This window comes from Scophthalmus maximus, chromosome 12 (assembly GCF_022379125.1).
Source record: "Scophthalmus maximus strain ysfricsl-2021 chromosome 12, ASM2237912v1, whole genome shotgun sequence".
In the NCBI taxonomy this organism is placed as follows: Eukaryota; Metazoa; Chordata; class Actinopteri; order Pleuronectiformes; family Scophthalmidae; genus Scophthalmus; species Scophthalmus maximus.
Window position 1 is genome coordinate 24,221,914 of NC_061526.1, and position 23,087 is coordinate 24,245,000.

Below are 23,087 nucleotides of genomic sequence, written 5' to 3' on the forward strand. Positions count from 1 at the left end.
AATAACTTTCTTCACGGCGAGTTAACATCACGATTTGAAGAAAACAAAGACAAACAAAGCCTCCGGTGACAATTTGTTCTTTTATTTCAGTAAACAAAGAACCGCCTTCACTTCCTCTCTAAACGCCAACTGTGCTAACGTTAGCATAGCCAGGACCTCGGCTAATGTTAGCATCACAAACTGCACTGACCAACTCCATTCCACTGTTAGCGCTCTGTCCAGCTAGCATTAGCAGAGCCACTGAGGTCAGCTAGCGTTAGCCGGCTAACACTTCCACAGTGTTTTAAGTGACAGAGAAAAAACAAAACAAACCAGCGGAGCGTTTCTTTAATTTGAACTAGACAGAGGTGATAAATAACAAGACCGATGCCCCTCCCCCCGTTCTTCTTCATCCTCCTCTTCCTCTAGCAGGGGTGATGGTCGGGAACTCTCTTCCTACAAAAACAAACAGCGACAGCAATTTTTTAAAAATGGCATTTGTCAGAAATTTTAATTTGAGCATTAGCATAACCGTCGCTTGGTGACGAGACTCTGACGAACTGACCTGGGAGCAGCTTTGATGATGTTGTCGACCCTCAGTATCATCTCCGCGGCCTCGGAGGCGCTGAGCAGAACCTGACGCTTCACCTGGAACGACTCGGTGATGCCGAGCTCCGCCATGTTGCCGATCGTGCCCTCGAACATGTCTGCAGGGAGAAACACAAGCTCGTCAGCTGACTGGTGAAGGTGCGTTTACAGACGCAGTCAGAGATCAGAGCGCTGAGAAAAATAATCTGACAGGCAAAACAAATGAAACGTCACTCACTCAGTCCGAAGCTGCTCTTGTTGTCCTGGTGTGCAGCTCTCAGTTGAGCCACCAGGTCGGCGCTGTCGTAGCCGGCGTTGTCGGCGATGATGGTCGGCAGCTGGAGACGGAAAAACAAAGAGGAATTATTAAAATAATAACTGACGGGGCAGCGGATTAAAATCAGTCGGGTGGTTTGTGGATATTATTGTGATTCCACAGAAATTTTCCTGTTTTATCAACCGTGTGACGTTTGAGCCCGTTGGAAAGTTGAGAGTCCAAAGTTTCTTTCTGTTTCGTACCGTCATCAGAGCCTTGGCGAACGACTCCATGGCGACCGCCTCCTTCCCTGGCGTCCTGTTGGCGAGGTCGCTCACCACCCGGGCCATCAGCATCTCGGAGCAGCCTGACGAGGAGGAAGAGGCGGAGTCAGGACGTATGTCACAGGTCATATGACGGATGATTAGCGTGTTTTAACGTGTGTGTGTGTGTGTGTGTGTGTGTGTGTGTGTGTGTGAGACGTCGTACCTCCTCCATACACGGTGCGTGGCTCCTTCACTGTCTGAGCCAACACACACAGAGCATCGTGCAGCGAGCGCTCGGCCTCGTCCAGGATCTGCTGCGTCGCTCCGCGCAGGATGATGGTACACGCCTCGCCTGAGGAGGAGGGAGGGGGGGGGGGAGTTTACTACACAAACAACCACAGCTGCTCTGACACTACAGGAAGTAGAGAGTCTGTGTGTGTTCGTACCCATGGAAACCCCAGAGAAGTGGATGAGTGTGTCTTCTCCGATCATCACCTCCTCGATCAGTTTGCAGTGACCGAGCTTCACCAGCTCCGGGTGGTCGAAGGTGGAGGTGATCTCTCCGCCTAAACACACACACACACACACACACTTATATTAACTGAGACTCATCTTCTTTATGACAATTTTCAAGTGGCAGGAAGTGAAAAACGTGCATGTACGTACCAGTGACCAGGGCGAGTCGCTCGACGCCAGAGAAGTCGGCGTGCTCGATGGCCATGATGCCGGCCTGAGCGAACAGCTGCTCGGGATAGTTATAGATCAACTGTCTGCAGAGAAACAACGTCACGCATTTAAGTCATGATGACGACAACAACAATACACACACACACACGACTCTGCGTCCACACGCGTGCCGTGGTCCGACACGTGTTCGTACCTGTTGATGAAGCAGTTGATCCCGTGTTTCAGGATCCGCTCGACCTTCTCCTTCATCTTCTCCTTCTCCGCCTGTTCGATTTCGGCGACCTTCGCCATCGAGTCGACGCGAACCCTGGAGCCAAACACCTGAGACCCACACACAAACAGCAACACTACATTACCCACAATGCAATTCGAACACCGACAGTTTGATCAGACATTTGTGTTTCATGTGGACTCAGGTGACTTTGACTTTTAACGCTCGATTATATCTGCTGCTCTTTCACAATAAAAGACTTCCTTTGTGTTCGTACCTTGATCTTGTCGGTGTCCATGCCGGTGTTGGCGATCAGGATGTTGACGTTCTCCAGCCTCTTCGGTTGGTTCACTCCGATCTTTTTGTCCAACAGGAAACCTGTACACATGTTACACGTTACAGCGACCAATCAGAGAGAAGGACTAACGACACATCACACACGCGGCCTCCCTCACCTTCATCCAGGTACGAGTCGGTGAGGCTGCCGCCGAGCTTCTTGATGACGTGGATGGCGTCCAGGTTGCCGGAGCCCTTCAGCCTCATGACCGCGTTGACGGCGAGGTTGGCGAAGTGGTCCTTGTGGTGCGTCAGCAGCTTGGATGAGAGCGTGGTGCGCGAGATGTTCAGCAGGTCCTCCTGGAAACGAGCGTCGTCGTTGCTACGGAGACCAGAGAAGGAAGAATTAAAACACTGACCCGGGGGTTTGATGGTGATGACGTCGTCGTCGTCTGAACTCGTCTCACCTGTGGTCCACGGCGGCTTCTCTCAGAGCTTCTCTGGCCGCCTGCGTCGCCTTCCTCCAGCCGGAGATGATTGTCTGCGGGTGGATCTTCTTGGCGATCAGAAGCTCCGCCTCCTGCGACACGGTGAGAAAGACTCTTGATAAAACACCTTCATCCATTTATTTTTCACACATGATGCGACGTGACGAGGACGACGACCGGTTGTTTACCCTCAGCAGCTCGGCGGCGAGCACGGTGACGGATGTCGTCCCGTCTCCGACCTCATCGTCCTGGACCTTCGACATGTCTGTGGACAAACAGGATTCCAAGATTAATAATTCATCTTCTCATCTAATTTTGACATGGTATAAATATTTTATTTGTACTTGAATACTGACGTTAGTTTCTGGACATGTCCATGATTATTGCGGCCTTCCGTTACACATTGAATTACCGACCTGAGTCGAAATGTCCGAGCTCGGAGCTCAGGTTTCCCAGGTGTAATGGAACAGAGCATAAGTATGAGTATCTTCACTCACCAACCAGAACTTTGGCGGCGGGGTTGTCGACTCCGATGGCCTTCAGGATCGTCGCTCCGTCGTTGGTCACCGTCACCGAGGCGCCTTTTCCTCCGCCGAGCAGAATCTTGTCCTGACGAGAGGAAACGTGACCGTCAGCGTAACAGAAATATTCAAGTTGTATGAATCTTTATTTTTAAACCTTCTTACCACAAACACTCCACTGTGACTATGACACGAATTGACTCAGGGTTCAATAATGAGATGACTCACCATTCCCTTCGGACCCAAAGTGCTCTTCACCAGATCTCCGATGGCGATGGCGCCGACAAAGGACGACTGCGGAGAAAAAACACAAGAAGAAAAACATTTACTAACTCAAGGAGTTAACAGCAAAAGTAGAAACATGAAACATAAAAATGAATCAAACGCACCAGTCGGGCTGTTTCGGCTTTTTCTTCATCAGCTCCATGTCTGAAGATGTTGACCGGGGCCATCGAGAGGGAAGCCTGCAGAGAGAGAGACGCTGATCAATCACCCGACCGATCAAAAGGATCAGGAAGCCATCTTGGATCCAGTTCTCGTAGATGAGCCGTTATCAACAGTAAAGAACATTTGATATTTTAGCACAATTTCCATTTAACTGCCACAACAACTATTTTTTTTCCATTTTTTGGAAGTCACAGAAATTGAGTCTTTTATTTATTACAGCTTTAACTTTATTTTCAGATTTTAACATTGAAAACTAAAAAGATTAAATTAGGAAACTACATTTACAACATTTTTTCCACTATTATAATTTTTCTATTGCACTTTGGAATTCAAGCTACAAACATTGATCATCATTTCTCATCTTGAACAGATCGTTGACTCCATGGTTACAATTAGATGGATATAAATATGTTCTATATTCCCCTGCATGTACTTTATTGTACTCCATCGCTTGTGTTTTATTTATCAAATGTGGTTTTATTCATCTTGCTTTCAGCTAATATTTTTTAATAACTTCGTGTTCATGTATATTTTATTTAATATTTATACATATAAAGTTTGTTTTGTTATATACTAAATGCCATTTATATTATCTTATGATTAATCAATGTACAATAAAACCCCGTTAATAGTTAAAATGATCGTTAACGTGTCTGTCGGTTGGGGCGTAGACGGAGCAGTTTTCTTTCCGAGCAGCATTGAACGCAGCAGTCGCCGAGCCCCGCCCCTGTCATCCTGGAAACCGCTAGAAGCTTCGAACGTTTTTATTTACTAATTTAATCAACAACGTAATAAAAAAGCAAACACCTCCAGTGTGATGACGATCTGATGATTATAACCTGCGTCACTCAATTCATATAAATTATTATCGTCATATTAATTATTGATAAACGTCCACATCCGCTGGTGTGTTCCCCTCTTGACAGCCACAAAGCCCAGACGACGAGCTAAGCTAGCATGCTAACGGAGCTAGCTAGAGAGGAAAAGAGGAACACGTCGCATCCGATCTGCGACAGACGACGATTGTAAAACTTCACAGGAGATAAAAGTTTATAATTAGGAGAAACGACAGAACCGTCGTTTGTGTTCGTGACGTGCGAAACAACTGCGGCTGCGGCGTTAGCTTAGCGGCTAGGCGCCTTCACAACGCCCCATGTGCTTTGTCGCCGGTAAAGCGCCGTTAGCTTGGAAGCTAATGTAACGCTGCAAACGTCTCAAACGAGTGCGTGCGCGCGGTTCTACGGAGTATGTGGCCGCTCGATTCTTTAAAGACGTGAACGTGTTTGAGTTTTAACGGTTTCTAGGGTTTTATAAAAGGATTAAATCCGAGATGAACTCACCATGATGTCTGTGATTCAGGGCTCGAGCCGTGTGCACGCTGAAGGAGGGCTGGACGGGACGGTGACGTAGTTACGCACGGACGTAAGTGCTGCGTTCAAGGCAGATCGTGGAGAACACGATGCTTCCTGCGTCCACTGTTGAAAAGGTTGTTTGAAGACACTTAACTGTCTTCTGTGTTAAACACTTATTTTAATGATATTTTGTTCAAGGTCCAAAGGTCAGAAAAGTACGACGGAGTATGAGGGGCCACATGGAGTGAAAAACATTTGGTCATAAGTCGTATATTTATGACAATAAAGTCTTAATTCGAGAATAAAGTCGTAATTCGAGAAAGCTGTTCCCAGGGCTCAGGTCTGTTTCCTGGGTTGCTGTTTATTTCCGTATTAAATAAAAAATTAAATCTTTCTGGTAAAATCAAGACTTTTTTCCATGTACATTTACGACATTATTCTTATATTACGACTTTATTAAGTCAAACTTTTATTTTGTTCCCTCAACGTGGCCCCTAAAACTCCGTCGTAGAAAATACTCCATGAAGCTCAAGTTTGCATTTTTTCAAAATTATTGTCATTTTGTCACAACATTCAAAAGAATCCATTATGACAAAAACCCCAAAGGCTTTTAAATGGAACATGTAGTCGACAATAGCTCCAGCAGGAGGCGCTGTCAGTCTCCCAGCAACAACTTGATGATGTTTCATCATTTCATCACATTTCTTTTCGTAAAAGACAATTTACACAACACGTAACGAGGGGTGTTGGAGGAGGAAACCACATTTTATTTTATACATATTATATAGAAATATGTCCTCCGTCCACATCGTCACTTCCTCTTGTTGGCCCCGCCCCTCCGGCCCCGCTGCCGGGGGGCGGCGGCCTGGACGGGCAGACAGTAGATGTGCAGGGGGAACTTCCTGAAGTAGCTGCTGACCCAGGGTCTGTGGGCGGAGCCAGACATCAGGAAACACAACGTCAACGTGTGTGATGCACGAACCGAAACGATGTGTGTGTGTATGTGTGTATGTGTGTGTGTGTGTGTGTGTGTGTGTGTGTGTGTGTGTTAGTGTGTGTGTGTGTGTTAGTGTGTGTGTGTGTGTGTGTGTGTGTGTACTTGGCGACCCGCTGGCTCAGACTCAGGTGACTTAGGTTCTGCCACATCAGCTTGTTCTCCTGTTGACGGAGGAACTCGTCTTCTCGCTGCCGCTCCACATCCAGACGCAGGGTCTCCCGAAGCTCCGCCTCGATACGACTCAGCTGAGGAACACACACACACACACACACACACACCTTTAAGTTTTCAATCCCAGTTGAAATAAAGGAACTGTTGGATTGTAATAATCTCTGACGTCACCTCCTCCAGCAGACTCTCGTTCTCGTCCACCTTCCTCTGCTGCTCGTACAGAGACAGAGACGCTGGATCAGACAGACGCCTCACTTCCTGTCTCACTTCCTGTCTCACCACCTCGTCCACACCTGGTTCACGTGGTTCACCTGTTGTCTGCTGCCTCTGGACGATCGGAGACAGGAAACAGCTGCTGACGGATGGAGAGAAAGAGAGAGAGAGTGATGAGTTCATATTTCACTTCATTATGTTGTCGTGCTGAGTGGCAGAATTAATCACACACACACACACACACACACACACACACACACGGTCCTCCATGTTAACCAGTTTCCATTCTTCAGATTTGTTTACAGTCGGGTCTGATCACAGAAACGTATCCCTCTGCCAAGGTCGCGCCTCAGTGGAGAGTATCACACACACACACACACACACACACACACACACACACACACACACACACACACACACACACACTCACACACACACTCACACACACACACACACACACACACACACACACACACACACACACACACTCACACACACACTCACACACACACACTCACACACACACACACACACACACACACACACACACACACACACACACACACACACACTCACACACTCACACACACTCTCTCTCTCTCTCTCTCTCTCATCACATTGATGTACAGATTGATTTTCCTCTTCAGACTTTCCTCATACGAAATTTTGTGGATGAATGATCACGTTGTGATGTCATCATCGCACCTGACCAATCAGCTGTTACCTGTGCTCCCTGCTGTCGGACTCCTCCTTAATCTGTGAGAGATGTCGAGCTCCCAACCTGCCCTGCACACACACACACACACACACACACACACACACACACACACACACACACAGACAGAGGATAGTGTATCAGTTAATTACATTTTCTCAGAGGAGAGGAAAAGGGAGACAGCTTCCCTCGACGACAGTTACCGTGGTGACAGGGGACATCTGTCCGTCAGTCGACACCACACCAACACACACACACACACATCAGGTTTCAACAAATGATTTCAACGACGTGTCGTGTGATTGTTTCTGAGCTGGAATGAAAAGTTTTCATTTTTCTCTTTTCTTTGTTTTTTTGTTCTTGGATTGAAGAATTTAGGAAGTAGGAAATTCATAATAGTGTCAAAACAAAAAGACAACTTCATTTGTTTTACAGTTTTAAATCATCCTCCGACTCGTCAATGTACGTTTCTTCCTTAGTTGTTAAAGCAACAAGTTTTATCTAAAAATGCTTCCTGGTTTCAACTTTATCATTTTCTCTTGTTCACAACAACACTTTGTCCCACATGACGTTCAGCTGCTTCAGTCAATTTAAAGGCTTTTCAATGTTTTCGCTCATTAACTAAACGTAGCCTTTGAAAAATATTACTGATGGATATGTTCCAAAATGATGAGCAGGATCAGAAGGGAACAGACTCAATGAGTAAAATACAAAACAAACAGTTGTTAGAAAAATAATATTAAGCAACTGATTTGATAGAATAGTTTTTCAACCATATTGACTTATATACATTTTTACATATGAAAATGTCAAATTAAATGTAATTAAACAACGATTCTTCAGTTTAATAAAACCACATAATTCAACCATCGAGAAATTAGACGTTAATTGATCAAATGAAACTTTGAAGCTTCTCGATCTTCACAGGAGGAATTCTGATGAATGTTTCTGGAATTGCATTAATGTAATGACGTAATTATTAAATAACTAAACGTCTTAAAAAAGAGTTAAAGACATAAAGAAACCACAGTGGAACAATCAGGATGTGCAGATACTCACGTTCTCCTGAGCGTCCATCTCCGTCCTCCGTCCTCCGTGTGTGTGTGTGTGTGTGTGTGTGTGTGTGTGTGTGTGTGCGTGTGTGTCCGACACCTCATTAGTTCAGTGTTTCTGCTGCAGCTCCTCCGTCTGAATTAGTCATCAGTCTGTTTGTGTTTATGTCTCCAAGAAGTTCTGTTCATCACTTATTCACAGTGGAGATGAGTTCTCCAGCCTCTTCCTGATATAAGATGTGAATGTATATCAGGAAGTACCAAGACTGAAGAAATATGTGATTGGAGAAATTAGTCGTGAGCACGACGTGATTAACAAAACATTACGTCTGAATTAATTTAGACTAAATTAATTATGAATAAACTCGGTTTCATGATTTCTCTGTAATTATCGATTGTAATTTTCAAAGTGTTGAACATTAATCTGTGGTTAATCATGAATGGACGAGTGTTGATGAGAGACGAACTTTGACCTAAACTTTTCATCACTGCCGTCGTCACGGTGATGTCACAGGAAACAGGAAGTACATGAGAAGAAGAGGCAGTAAACTGAAGAACACGAGAGAAAAATATTTTCTACATTTTGCGATGATGGAGTTTATTATATCAGCAAGAATGATTCATATCATAGTAAAAAAAAAACATTTGCATCTTCAACAACAATTTATTTGTCGAAGTAAATATGTCATATGTTTTGCACTCAATACATTAAAATGTGATATTTTCAGGTGTTTGTTAGCGAGTCTGTACAGTGTCTGTAGAAGTGGAAGATGTAGTCGGTGAAGAGCGCCCCCGCGTAGTGGTGGTCGGTACTGCAGTCGGCTTGACCCTGGACGACGACACATAATATTACATTCATTTACGACATATTGTAAGATGAAGGTTTCTTTAGATCTACTCAGAGTCATGGTCACTACATATATATTCTAATATTTATATTTTCGCAGAATTTATTGAAATCAAGAATAGTTAATTAAAGTTATAAATCAAATAAAACAAGAAAAATATGATAATTTTCAGATTCTTACGGCGACTGTGGAGCGAAAGTGATACGTGCTGTGATACAGTCGAGCCACATGCAGCGGCCACTCGTGTTCCCCCTGGAGAAACACAAAGACAAGTATCAGTCAGATTTCATTTGACACTTTTTGTATTTGGGATAAAAAAAAAAACTTTTTCAAAGCGTTCAGTCAAACAGAAACATAATTTCATTACTCTTTGCTGTATTTGGGAAAAATGTTCATCGGAGAAAGTCGACTCAACTAAGTTTTAAAATAAAGTTTTGTGGGATTTCAGTAACATTTCGCAATAAACTCAACATTTTAAGGGGATTTAATAAATAAATGAAAAGAAGACATGAGATCAGACATGTTCATTCTTCATCGAAAGAAAACTGAAGGAATCTCATATTGCACAGTAGAGCTGCAACTTACAGTTATTTTCATGATGTATTAATCGATTGTCATCTGAAAAACGTCTTTTGCTCTAAAAAGAAATGTCCAAAAAATATTCACAATATCTTAAATTCTGAGGTGACGTCATTAATTCTTTTGCTTTGTTTTCATTTCACAGCACAAAAAAGCTAAAAATATTCAGGTCAGAAAATGAAATCAGCAAGATTAAATGAATCATCAGCAATTTTTCTATTGATCGACTGATCGTTTTGGCTCCGACACGTTTGGTTCAACTTCGTGAAAGTTATTTAAAGTTTTAATACTGGATCGTTTTTGTTTTCTTCAAAAAATACAATCTGAACTTCCAATGGAAACCGGGGGAGACGCAACCGGATGATGGACAGAAGAAGAAGCGATGGCGCCTGTTGTGATTGGTCCGGCTGTCGACGCGAGGGTCACGTGGGGTCGGTGTCCACGTCCCGCGTCCGTGATCAACACGTGGTCGCGATGCGAGCGAGACGCTGCCACACGTACATTATTCATCAGCGCTTCCCCCACACGTCTGCATTATTAACTGTCACGGTAACTCAGTCAGTCCGACGACTGGAACCTCAGACACAACGCTGACGTCAGGAGACGTTCATTTACCAAAGACCTGGAATGTTTTCTCCAATGGCGCGAAGACGCGACATGCAGAACAAAGATGCACGAGACGACGGTGAATTCCAAAACAGCAGAACGTAAGTACTCGGTGACAAGTTGCATCAGTAGCAAACTGCAGTAGATCGTGAATCATCACGTCCATGTCCGTCACATCTACCTGCGTGTTTGATGGATATCTGCTGCCGGTGACGGTGTTGATATCCAGAAGAGCAGAACAGGCCACGGACTCGTCGAGCCGACACAGATACACGACCAGCAGCTCCGTGGAGCTACACACACACACACACACACACACACACACACACACACACACACACACGCACACACACACACACACACACACACTTTGATTAAAACACTGTTCTGAGTGTGAACAAAAAATATGTCCAAATATGTTGTGTATTAATACTATGTATTAATACTAATATATGTACTTTTCTGAGCTGTTGAATTCCTGTTTAATAAGTTTGTCCTCACTTTGGATTAAATGTCACTCATTAAACAACTGGTGTTATTTCACATTACAGACTCAAATTTTTGGTTTGAACAGGTTTGATTTCAGCTTCTGCTACATTTAATATTTCTCAACCAAATGAAGATGAAATAGTCTGCATATTGTTTTACCAGTTTGAATAGCCAGTCTTGTGTAGCAGGTTATATGAAGTGCATTATTATCTGTGGAGTTTAAGACGTATTTCGGAACCTACTTCATGAGCAGAGTAACTCTCATGTTGACCGGGACGAACGGGCTGATGGGAACTCTGAAGATGAATCTGTCTGGACTGAAACAGGAAACAGTCAGATCATGAATCCTAAAACACCGTTAGATTACGGACATGAGAATGAACAGACGGTGGCATCGCAGCGACATGTCTCCACTCACCCACACTCGTCTCTCAGACAGTATTTGCTGTCGATCAGCTGCTGGTTCTCCTTGATCCTGAAGGAGTGGATGGTGGTGTTTGTCCCTGATGGAGGGAGAGAGACAGATACTGTAGACACGTGATGGTAAAGTTAGAGTTCAAGAACAAGCTAAAAGAGACAAAAAGACATAAATCAACTTCACACCAAGCTTCAGCCAGAAAAATCCGAAGCTGTCAACTTGTTAATACACGATCAGTCCCTCCCTGTGTTGGTGTGATTGGTTGATCAGGTTTATGGAGAGAGGTCACTTACAGTCTCTGGCGCTTTTCAGCTTGTGATAAAGTTTTTCTCGTCTTTTTTCTGCAGAGAAAAAACCCCAACAACACACGAGGTGTTAAACCAGTGAACAAGGTCATGGACTCTGATCAACACTTCAAGCAAAGGCGGGAAAATGTCCAACCATGAATGTACAGTATATCATTTTTAATCTCCATCTCCGTTGGTTATCGGCAAATATCTGTATGAATGTCGACGAGCTCTGGTCCGTCGTCGTTACCGTTCACGTCAGATTCTTCCGTCGCTGCTGATTCAGTGGCGGTCACGTTGAAGTCGCCGCCCCCTGCTGGCGACGGGCAGCAGTGCACCTGATCGCAGTACAACAGGTCACAGAAGTCCACGTACGGAGGCCAGGGGCCGGGGGGCCGGGTGGGCGGGACTGAGGGGAGAGAGGTGGCACTCACACAGAAGGAATGGCAGCAAATTCTAACTCTGAGATGAAAGTTTCCTCAAAGTGATTCTGGTGATTCTTATCATGTTCTGAAATATGACATAACTGCAAGTCCAATATTTAACAGTGTGTACACAGGTAAGCATGAGGCTGATAATAAATCACAAAAACTCATTAAACGGGGGCTATCTCTACAAGCTCAGCGCTTCTCTGATATTCCGTTGGACGCTGGATTGATATAAACTGGATACTGTAAAATGATTATGGATTCATGAATTGAAGTGTGTCACGTCCTCTGTGTCACGGCGTAGTTTCTACCTGCGCTGCTCCGGACTGTGGTGTGCAGGGGGTCGCTGTCGCCGCTGAGAGACAGAAACAACAACGTCACGTTGGGTTGTGACACATTTCTGAAGGCAGCCGAGCAGCGGACAGATATTTTTATAAAACTTGTACTTTCCACAATGGAGCGACTGTTTTTGTCAAAGTGTTAACGAAGGACCCAGGTGGTTGCCCCGGCAACTGTGTGCGGTTGTGAGAATGTAACGAGTGAAGATATTCAGTGGGTTGCTCGTGTACATTAATAAAGATGCTTCCTGTTACAATTATAATGTTCAGGTTGTTCACCTGCTGGGAAACTCAGCGCCTTTCTCCTTCAGGTTCAACAGGTACAGAGCAGTGATGGAGATGATGCTGCACACACACACACACACACACACACACACACACACACACACACAAGACATGAGATCATTGTGAGTTGCTGCAGGTTCACCGTGTGTCTCGTGGCGTCGTGCTCACCAGAAGGCCACGGTGGCCAGCAGGCTGAAGACGCTGGCCCGGAACACCCTGTGCCGCAGACAGTGGCTGTACTTCCGACTCCATCCTTCCTCCGGGACGTCGTCCCCCGTCGTCTTACACGTGTCGGCGCTCGCCGTCGACGACACGCTGGCGCTCGTCCGGGGTTTCCTGACGCACACACACGCAAATCAGGGCTTTTACTTTGAAAACACTTACGGCTGAAGTGGAATTATGACGTCTGTCATAAACTACCGAACCAATGTCCATGAAGTTTTGTGCAGGTGGTGGGACGCGACCCGACGAAGAACTTTAGAAAACATGTGGGAGCAGATAATAATAGTTTTGGAGCCAATAAGCTGAATCATCATTCTGGACACACGAGGCTCCAATACGACGGAATGTAACTCGGCCTCAACCACTGATTCATCAATGAGTAACTTTGTAAAGCACAGTCGAGCTTCAGCTGGTCCATGCCTTCATTTCCCACAATGCCTTTCTTCAACAGGCCACTGGTAAAACAAACTACAGCTAGTTTGTGAAAACACCTCATTTTTGGTTTTCACAACTTCATTTGAGTGAATTCTGGAGGAATCGAGGTCGTGGCCTTCAGAACCTCACTCGTCCTTGAACTGTGACTTTTTATGTTATGCGCTGATAACACAGTGATGTTATGCAACACACACACACACACACACACACACACACACACACACACACACACACACTAATGTTATGGGATTTACTGTCTGCAGTCGTATTCAGATTAGTCGTCAAGATCATTGTTGTTTCTAAGATTTATAAGTTATTTCAGAGTTAAGTTACGAAATTAAATCTACTTCTGATCGTGAACAAAAGTTTGTACTGATCTTTGTTCTCCCATTAAAAGAAACCAAATAATGTCTCTTTGACCTTGAACCTTCAGGAACCGCTGAAGCTCTCAACTTTAACTTCACTGTCAGGTTTGTCGCTCTCTATCCAACATGGCCGACGGAGGCGTGTACCCGGTGGAGCGCAGGCTTCCCGTCAGACTCTTCAGTTTGGCCAGGCGACGGTTCCACACCTCCAGGTCCTTGATCCGGGTCTCCAGGTTATCGGTGAGCTTCGACAGCTGCTGCACGGCCCCGACGTTCTCCATGAAGATCTGCTCCTGCAGGAGGAGGACGAGGAGGAGGACGAGGAGGATGACGAGGAAGATGACGAGGAAGATGACGAGGAAGATGACGAGGAGGAGCAAGAGGACAGATCGTAGAGAAACAGTTAAATGATCACAAGCTTTGATGTTTCAAAATCCTAACCTAAAAAAGGCTTTTCAATTCTTACATGTAACCGACATGATCCTGTACAGATGAACGCAACACAGTCTAGAAGCAGGAAGGAAAGAAGAAAGACAAGCACCTTGTCCACCATGAGGAAGTTTTCAATCTTCTCTCCGTCTGAATATGTGACGTCTCCGACTTCCTTCACCGCCGTCGGCAGCAGCTCCTTCACCTCCTGAGCTATTATACCTGGAGAAATCATTTTGATTTGATCCATATTCATTTCTCTCACACTCACCTGGTTTGATAATAGATACTGTCATCACCCTGTTACCTGTCTGGTGCGTGTGGTCCATCCCCATGGTGGAGGCGAACTCTGGTTTATAATCAAACTCGACGATTCTCATCTGAGTGATTCTCTTCAGCTGCTGCTCCGAGTCGACCTGACGGACGAGGACGAGAGTTCTGGTCAGTTGTCTTTGACGTAAAGAATTTGGTAATGAAATGAAAGAAAAAACGATAGGAAATGCACAAAAGATGCAGAAATTCCGGCGTGGATCCAGTAATGAGCTCCATGAGTGACATCATCATCATCTAACTGCCTCGTCTTCTCACCTCCTGTATGTTTTCTTTGACGCGGGAGTCGGACGGCTGCATGATGGTTCCCATCACCTTGGCGTTGCCGCAGACGACCAGGGCCTCGTCGGGCGAGTCGGTGTTGATGCCCACCCGACCCTGACAGACCACGGTGTCCTGCGCGGCCCCGCGCTGCCACAGGGCGTCGCCGTCCATCTCAAACTGACCGGGGTTCGACGCCTGCAGAGCGGAGACGACTCTTAGACTCAAGAGAGATTCACTGACTTATTGATTCATAGTTTATTGTCTCAATGTTGGTGTTTGTTTTACCCTGACGATGAGTCTCTCTGACACCAGAGCTGTCAGGAGGAACGTGTCCTCTCCCGCCGCAGCGTACAGGCCGACCACCATCTGAAAATACCTGGACACGCACACAGAGCTACAGTTAGCATGTAGCTCCTCTCTGACCGCAGTGGATTAGTGTATATATACTCACACACCTCTGGTCAGGGTTGGGTTTGCCTTTCTTCCTCATGTTGTTGGCCGTTGTCTCGCTGAAGTGCAGTCGGCCGAGCGTTACCTTCGTCATCTTTCCACTGGGAAGGTCGACCCTGGATGTTCAGAAAAGGAAGAAGACACCACACCCAAACACTTCACTTGGTCAAACACACAAATCCCATATTCAGCATCAAACTCCACTCAACTTGGCATTGGTATGAATCCAGGACTGTACCAGTTTGTTCTAACTAAAGGTTGGTTGGGGGTTGATGGGGACTCTTCTTCTGTTGCCTACCTGACAGGGTGGAAGGGCTTCTTGCTGCGATCGGGCTGAGATTGCTCGATGGTCACCTGGTGGCTCGGAGCTTCCAGCTGTACGTAGAGAAGCCAAAGCAATCACACGAATGGATTGACTCAAGAGAATGTAGACTTCTCACCAAAACGTAGACAAGAGGATTTCCGTACGCACCTTGACCCCAAACACTTTGATTAGGAAGTGGTCGACCTCCTGCGTCCCGGTCGGGGTCCTGACGTACTGTGGCTCCGCGGCTACACCGATCTGAATGGTGACCTGAAAGTGATTCTTCTTCTGGCAAATGAAGGACTCGTCAGCTGACGAGTAGTTGAAGCCTTTGTCTGTGTCGACGTGGACGGCAGGAGGACACCTGCAAATGACGAAAAACAACCGTTCTTGCTGAGATGGTGCATTGATCGATCGACCAACACTTTTAATCCAGATATCTCAACAAAGCCAGGCTAGATTTGTATTAATAACGTGGATCCAGCTGGTCTCTTTACTCACAGTGTCTGGTGGCTGCTGTCGTACATCGTGCTCCACTGTTCCGGCGTATACTGTTCCCAGGTCAGAAGTTGGTAGGATCCCAAGTTCAATCCACTGCCGGCTCTTCCGTTCCCTATGCTGCCGCCACAAGTCCCTTCGCAATCACTGCAGGAGGCGTCAATTCCCGCCGATGGTTCCTCACACTCGGATCTCCTCCTCTTTTTACTTTCTGGGGAGCTGAAGCAACACAAGCAATTCGGACCAAACTGTTGATGCACAACTTTTGCAAATCTGAAAGCTTGTTTTTTTACCTCAGATATAAATATGATTTGAAAGCACCAATAAATCCAACCCACTGAATCATTCCAACTAAACAGGAAAGTAAGAGATACAGACAGACTGGTGAAGAACTAGCCTCTGATGCTAAAAACTACTGCAATAGCCTCTTACGGTAAAGACGACTCCATTTTGAACTGTTGGAACTTGATACAAGTGAGTGGAGCATCTGGCTTATTCATCGTAAAATGTGGGCGATCATGTCTGGACGTGATGCACTCCAGATCCATCCTACCTCAACTACAGAGTGTTCGCTAATGTTATTGTTAACTCTTCATTCCCCATATTACTTGTGGTGTGCCACAAGGAACACATGTAGGTCCACTGCTGTTTTATGTTCACATGCTTCCTCCTTCTCCATCCGACTGATTTATAATGTTTACAGTGAGTCAAGGTTCCCTGGATATGGAGACTCTTTCCAGAGGAATTTAGGCTGCAACTTAAGTTTCTTCTTATCATAGACAGGCTTTTACATATTCACAGTATAAAGTATGAAATGGCGAATTAGTAAAGACTGAAAGTCATCTGACAATGCCAGAGGTCTGCTTACTGGCTGTTCAGCGTGGGGGCGGAGCCCAACATACAGGTTGACACAGGTGTGGTTAAATGTGGCACCATGCCGGGACCAGCGTATGGTACAGCGTAGCTGTTGGCGGGAGGAAGGGGCGGAGAAGGAGGTGTGGGTGGGGCGTAAATATGCGAGCAGCTCTCCGGACTCAGGTAGTGTACATGTTCAGGTGAGTGGTGCAATTGCTGGTGCAGGGGCCCAGGGGCAGAAGGGGGGATGGGTGGTCTCCCAGACTTAATGTAAGTGTTAGTTAGGCCCAGGCTGCGAAGCTGATTGTAGGTCAGCAGGTCATGTTGGGCGGGGGCAGAGTCACGATCCTTAAAGCGACAGGACGAAGAAGCAGCAGACTGGGCTGAGGGTTGGAACACCCCCTGGCCGGTCGGCTGGTTGGACCAGTAGGGCGGCTTCTGATGGAAGTCTGGCATTAAGAAAGGTTCAGTACATTAGTGGACAGTTTCACACTATTAACAAATAATCCAAAAAGTTAATCTAAGTCAATCTTGTTCAATGAAAACTAGGATGTGGACGGTACCTGGTATCTGTGCAGGTGAATAGGCCTCCGAGCTCGAGTCGGGAGGAGACTCAGGGAGCATGCTGGGAAAGAAACAGCAAAGAATCAAACAAATGACACAACTGGTTTGCTGCACATAACTGTATTGAGAGATACATAGTAACCACAGTGTTCTGTGTGAAGTTATTAATTGTGAAGAGTGTTTTAGTGTTATTCACCAGTCTCTCAAGGTTTCTGTTCTCTGTATTTACAACGTTCTCAGCTGATAATCAACTAGGTCAATGCTCTTTTTATCTGTGTTATATAACAATATGTGTGTCCAGGAATGAACAACCATCCGTTAGCTCATATTCCGGGGGATTGGCTGGAGCTAATCCTCGCTGCCATTGGGCGTCAGGTAGCGTCAACAGTCTATCACAGGTCTGACGTCCTACTGAAGGTTTAGGTCAGGGTCAGGGAAAAGGTGTGTTCCAACCAAATGTGAATTGAATTTTTGTCAATGAGAGTCAACGCAAAGATGTGAGAAGCCAAAAAATTGTGCCTGACAACACGAACAGATGCAGAAAGACCAGACTGTCTCTGTCGGGAGGGGGTCATGGAATTGGGACACAGCTCTAGTTGTAATGTTAGGATTAGGGTGAGTGTGTGAGAGAGTCTTACAAGTTGCTGGGGTGCATGTCATTGCTGATATACTGCTCCAGGATGCTGGTATCCACGGCGACATGGTTGTCCAACACCCCACTCACATCCTGACCTGCACACACACAAGCACACACATTTTGAATCTGACAATTACATTCAATTCAATGTGAACAAGTAGCTTCAGAACATTTTCAGACTTCTTCTCCTGGAATGACCTCGAGACTAGAACCTCCCAAAAGAACCCAATCAAGGGCCATTCGTGTCACTTCAACAGCTGTTTGTCCAGGATACTGTGTCACAAATAAAGGTATCACCCCACATGGACCTTTGGAACCACCTCAAAGTCCACTAGGACCACTTTAAGAACAACTTTAACTCTGATATCTTCTTAAGGACTTGACCTCCAGGAACATCTATTACCTCTCTAAGTCAAAGATCTTTTAAAACACCTTAAGAAAACCTTGAAGCTCTTTAACAACCTTTGCGCTTCTGCCAATCAAGGCTTTTTATGTTCTCTGTGATCCGACGCCACTTCTGTCCACGAATATAGAATACTGTATGACAGATGTGGACATTTTGAGCTGTTCGTTGAAGGAGAGGAGGTAGTTCGGGAGTAACAGCTCACCGCTGAAGAACTGCTGCAGCGCCTCGTTCTCTCCCAGCACCTGGAGGGGCAGCCGGCTGATTCCAGGCTCCATGCTGCCCAGCAGGGGGCGCTGAGCCTGGGGGGCGGGGAGGGATCAGGAGGGGCCCTGGCTGGAGCAGCTGCTGTCGGTCTGGTGATAGAATCAAAATGAATGAATTCATAAATAATCATAGAAAACTTTCTGCAGTACTTGCTGGTGTTTGGACGCCAGCAAGTACAATTTCTTTATACATCAAACAATTTACTCAATAACTAATACTCTGCGTTTTATCATTAAAATACAGGTTTTAAAGATGATTAGCAACATGTAAGATACAAATATGAAAACTAGAATTTTACACGCACGACTTCTAAACGTCCCACTGTTGCTGGAAAGTAAATTTGCGTCATATTGAGGAGGTTGTTGACACGAAATGCAGCAAAGATTAAGTGATTACTCTTAATTGTCCCGTAGTCACGGGGAGGAATTTTCACAATAAAAATGATATTCAATGTCCTATATTTTAATGGACACAAATATATAAAGTAATTAATGCCTCTACATTGAACAGGAGAAGTGTCTTCTTCAATTCAAGCCACAAAACAATGGTTGTACGATGTTTACTTGTATCGGAGAGGCTCCGTTCTAACTAAGTGTCCCAGTAAAACCCCGAAGCTGAAGAAGCAGAATGGAACCGATCCACTGTTAATAAGTTCGACTCATCGAGGAACATTGGCAGCAGACACATTTGATCCAACACACCTGTGTCCCCAAGATGGCCGCCTGTCGGTCAGTCGCTCAACAGGGACCTGAGAGGTTTATGTCCCCAGGGCGTCCTCAGCTACACAATCCATCTGAGAGTCAGACATTTACATCCGGTCACGTTCTAATAACGTCTCCAATTATTCCTCTTTGGTTGAAGATTAGTTTCTCAGCTCAGGCGAATATTCTTCTTCTTCTTCTTCGTCTTGTTAGTGGCGTCGCTGGATCGTCTCCGTCCGTCAGCCGGACTTTGAGCTTTGAACAGGAAAAGGTAAAAGACACATGACGCAGATAACACACCTGAGTGAGTGTGTGTGTGTGTGTGATGAAGCCATAAACCAGGTAGTTTTCTTAATGCTTAATGGACGAGCACACACACACACACACACACACACAGTAAATAAAGAACAATTAAACATGAAACTGAATCAGTATCATGAACATAGAGACTATTTGCTGTGACAAAAAGGAGCCTGATCCTTTGAATATTCATTTTTATTTAGTAGTTTTTGGTCCATGAAATAAAAGACTTAAAATGTATCTATATATATATATATATATATCTATATATATCTATATATATATATATATATCTATATATATAGATATATAGATATATATAGATATATATAGATATATATAGATATATATATATTTCTTTCTGTGATGTATGTCAGGTTGTCTGCCAGCAGGGGGCAGCGCAGGCTAAAGCTCAGTTTGCCTCATTGGTAGAAACCTGTCGCTGCAAAATGTAGTAAAGTAAAACCAGTTAAATAAATTAATTCTTATCCAATAAGATCTGGAATCTTAACAATGTGAAATTGAACCAAACAGCAGAATTTAATTGTTGTCGGGTGTCGGGAGCTTTGAAACCAACGCCTGCAGATTTGTGTTTGTTGTGAAACGAGCAGAGATTCTTCGTTTTACGAGCCAATGAAACCACCAACGGTTTTCTAAGAAGTTTCATGGAGAGAGAAAAAAGTGTCTTGAGATCTGGTTCCGATTATCAGAGAAGAAGAAGTTTCTCACACGTTTTATATTGTTAGTTTAATGACTCGAGACGTATCAACACAAAGAGTTCGTCTTCTTCTCCTTCATCTTCTTCTTCTTCATCTTCTTCTTCATCTTCATCTTCATCTTCTTCTTCATCTTCATCTTCATCTTCTTCTTCATCTTCATCTTCTTCTTCTTCATTTTCTTCTTCTTCATTTTCTTCTTCATCATCTTCATCTTCATCTTCTTCTTCATCTTCATCTTCATCTTCTTCTTCATCTTCATCTTCTTCTTCTTCATTTTCTTCTTCTTCATTTTCTTCTTCATCATCTTCATCTTCATCTTCTTCTTCATCTTCATCTTCTCCTTCATCTTCTTCTTCATCTTCATCTTCATCTTCTTCTTCATCTTCATCTTCATCTTCTTCTTCTTTATTTTCTTCTTCTTCATTTTCTTCTTCTTCCTCTTCTTCTTCATCTTCATCTTCATCTTCATCTTCTTCATCTTCATCTTCATCTTCTTCTTCTTCATTTTCTTCTTCATCTTCATCTTCATCTTCATCTTCTTCATCTTCATCTTCATCTTCTTCTTCTTCGTCTTCTTCATCTTCATCTTCATCTTCATCTTCTTCTTCATCTTCTTCTTCTTCAGCACGACAGACTCTGAAGTTTCCTCCGTCGGTGACTCAGTCATCACCTCAGTTCAGTCATTCTCTCTAATCCAGACGCCGTCGTTTATATTTCCTCTCTGGCGACTCGTGACTCAGTGTTGCATTATTATTTCTTTTATAGAAACTTGTTTGTTGTATCTGTGGCCCCGAAGAACAAAAACCAAACCTGAGGTGAGTCACACTGAGTTTGTTTCTAAAGCAATCGCACAATTATCCAGGAGGAACCAGGCCGACGACCCAGCTCAGCTCTGACTCACCGGTCACGTCTGAGTTTATTTAACGTTGATTATCTTCACAGACGATTTCACACGAACCAGGAGAGACGGAAGGGAAAAGTTCCATTTTGATATTCAAGCAGCACAACCAGTGTTTTCTGGTGAATTATCCTTCTGTCCTCTTGTTTTGTTTTGTTACCGTTGCTTCGTGTATCTTGGGAAATTTCAATAAAACACTTTCTAACGCCGTTAAACAAGAACGGAACGACGCATGAGTCGAAACAGGAAGACGTGTTTAACGTTCTATCCTGGAGTTTTTGTCGCGATTCAGGGGGCGGGGCTTATGGCCTATACTGCAGCCAGACACCAGGGGGCGATCAGGAGGCTCTGGCCTCACTTTTCGACCCTGCGACCCGTTTCAGTGTGAGTGTGATCCGACGTGGAACGATGACTTCAGCTCGGCGCTGCTGCGGATCATCGTGCAATTGAGCAATTTACAAATCTTATTTTTTTCCAGCAACAATGAGTCACAGCAGAGTTTGTGGATCCTGACTCAAACTGACAGACGACGACGACGACGATGATGATGATGATGATGATGACGATGATGAAGTAAGAGGTTAGAAGTTTAACGTGACCACGTCTGGATAATTAAGACATTTGAATCCTTTTTCAAAAAGTTTGACGTCAACAAAACTGTGACATGTATCTCAGATCGTTGGTTGCTCTATTGCTTGTCACGTCACGTGTGTGTATATCTTTATATATATATATATATATTTCAGTCTATATATATATATATATATATATATATATATATATGTATATATATATGTATATACACTGAAATATATATATATATATATATGTATATACACTGAAATCTGGAGAAAGAAACGACAGACAACTCGGTGCAGTTACATTGACCCAGTTTTTTTTACAAACTACAACAAACCTAAAACACTCGTATGGAATTTACAAAAGTGAAATGAGGAGAACAGACGGTCGCTCAGGAAATATTCTTAACATTTCTTTTTTTTTCAGTTTTTAAGTGCTGCAGCAGTTAAACTGCTTTAAAAATATATACATTGTCCATGTTGCCATGGCTACAGCTGAGGGCGGAGCCTGGAAACAAGACCCCGCCTCCTCCACATTTTGCTAGTCAACAATTCTGTACAGTTAGAAACGAAGACGTCAACACAGTTCACGTGTTTTTTACAAATACACATTCACAAGTTTGCTCTTTTCATCCACATCTGAAACGACGAGGTCGACCGCAGCTTCAACCGGACGTCAAGTCCAGTGATTGGTCGGTCGCAGCAAACTCCTCCCACTGATGAAAGAGAGCTCCAGTTGGTCGAAGCTCATGCAGGTCGTGAGTTTCACAGGATTCATGCGAAGTCGTAAAAGTTTCGTAAAAATCCTCAGAATCATGGAAAATATTACAGTCTTTGTTTTTTACAAGTTGGTCCTCGTCGAACGCGACTGAACACAAACATTATGAACAAAGATATTTCGTGAACATCAGATTGTCGCAGTCACTGAATTCATCAGACACCAAATGTTTTGATCTGAGCTTTAAAATGATTTTTGTATGATTATTTCCCCCCGTCATTAATAGAAAGAATAAATAACAGTAATCATTTTTTTAAGGATCAGTCGTGTTTCTGAACATGAGTTCTGGTGTTTTAGTTTTCAACTCCGTGGCAAAACTCACACAGAGGCTGTAGCTTTCACACACACTCGCAAACACACACACACACACACACACACACACACACACACACACACACACACACACACACACACGGTAAACAGCGTTGGCTACAACATTTGGTGGATGTTTAGTAACAGGACGCTGAGAATCATGTTCAAAATAAAAGTCTCCTTACTATTGATGTGTGTGTGTGTGTGTGTGTGTGTGTGTGTGTGTGTGTGTGTGTGCCCTCTGACACGTGAGCTCAGTTCTTCTTCTTTTCTCATCCGAC

The 23,087-nt window shown here is 44.4% G+C and overlaps 3 protein-coding genes across 3 annotated transcripts in view; all 3 read right to left on the reverse strand.

Annotated features, from left to right (window-relative positions):
- Nucleotides 1-61: 61 nt before the first annotated feature.
- Nucleotides 62-5,185, reverse strand: cct2 (chaperonin containing TCP1, subunit 2 (beta)). Its single transcript, XM_035612439.2, has 16 exons — nt 5,060-5,185; nt 3,662-3,736; nt 3,501-3,566; nt 3,249-3,360; nt 2,940-3,016; nt 2,731-2,843; nt 2,443-2,645; nt 2,265-2,365; nt 1,970-2,097; nt 1,756-1,859; nt 1,536-1,655; nt 1,313-1,441; nt 1,087-1,190; nt 806-905; nt 545-686; nt 62-435 (listed from the first exon to the last, which is right to left on the reverse strand). Exons 1-16 carry the CDS (start codon nt 5,060-5,062, stop codon nt 405-407), a joined length of 1,608 nt encoding a protein of 535 aa, XP_035468332.2. The 5' UTR covers nt 5,063-5,185; the 3' UTR covers nt 62-404.
- Nucleotides 5,186-8,789: 3,604 nt separating this feature from the next.
- LOC118287231 (myelin regulatory factor-like protein) lies at nt 8,790-19,472 on the reverse strand. Its single transcript, XM_035612209.2, has 24 exons — nt 19,222-19,472; nt 18,459-18,609; nt 17,852-17,945; nt 17,213-17,274; nt 16,663-17,098; nt 15,798-16,013; nt 15,465-15,660; nt 15,291-15,367; nt 14,998-15,108; nt 14,828-14,918; nt 14,537-14,737; nt 14,256-14,364; nt 14,061-14,170; nt 13,667-13,812; nt 12,666-12,833; nt 12,492-12,557; nt 12,186-12,229; nt 11,697-11,855; nt 11,453-11,500; nt 11,160-11,244; nt 10,984-11,058; nt 10,434-10,545; nt 9,248-9,319; nt 8,790-9,048 (listed from the first exon to the last, which is right to left on the reverse strand). Exons 2-24 carry the CDS (start codon nt 18,529-18,531, stop codon nt 8,944-8,946), a joined length of 2,856 nt encoding a protein of 951 aa, XP_035468102.1. The 5' UTR covers nt 18,532-18,609; nt 19,222-19,472; the 3' UTR covers nt 8,790-8,943.
- Nucleotides 19,473-22,011: 2,539 nt separating this feature from the next.
- Nucleotides 22,012-23,087, reverse strand: part of LOC118287648 (leucine-rich repeat-containing G-protein coupled receptor 5-like) — a 19,176-nt gene continuing 18,100 nt past the window's right edge. Inside the window, exon 20 of the mRNA XM_047336395.1 lies at nt 22,012-23,087. This exon is cut by the window's right edge and continues 920 nt beyond it. The gene's annotated coding sequence lies outside the window, so the exon portion shown is untranslated.

Excerpts from the sequence above, each read along its gene's own strand:
- cct2 (XM_035612439.2), bottom strand. Across the intron at positions 1,442-1,535 it reads CTTCTCTGGGGTTTCCATGG|GCGAGGCGTGTACCATCATC; the intron begins GTACGAACACAC and ends CCTCCTCCTCAG. Across the intron at positions 1,191-1,312 it reads ACGCACCGTGTATGGAGGAG|GCTGCTCCGAGATGCTGATG; the intron begins GTACGACGTCTC and ends CCTCCTCGTCAG.
- LOC118287231 (XM_035612209.2), bottom strand. The coding sequence starts at position 18,531 with ATGGAGCCTGGAATCAGCCGGCTGCCCCTCCAGGTGCTGGGAGAGAAC. Across the intron at positions 15,109-15,290 it reads AAGCCCTTCCACCCTGTCAG|GGTCGACCTTCCCAGTGGAA; the intron begins GTAGGCAACAGA and ends CTGAACATCCAG. Across the intron at positions 14,738-14,827 it reads CAGAGAGACTCATCGTCAGG|GCGTCGAACCCCGGTCAGTT; the intron begins GTAAAACAAACA and ends TCCGCTCTGCAG.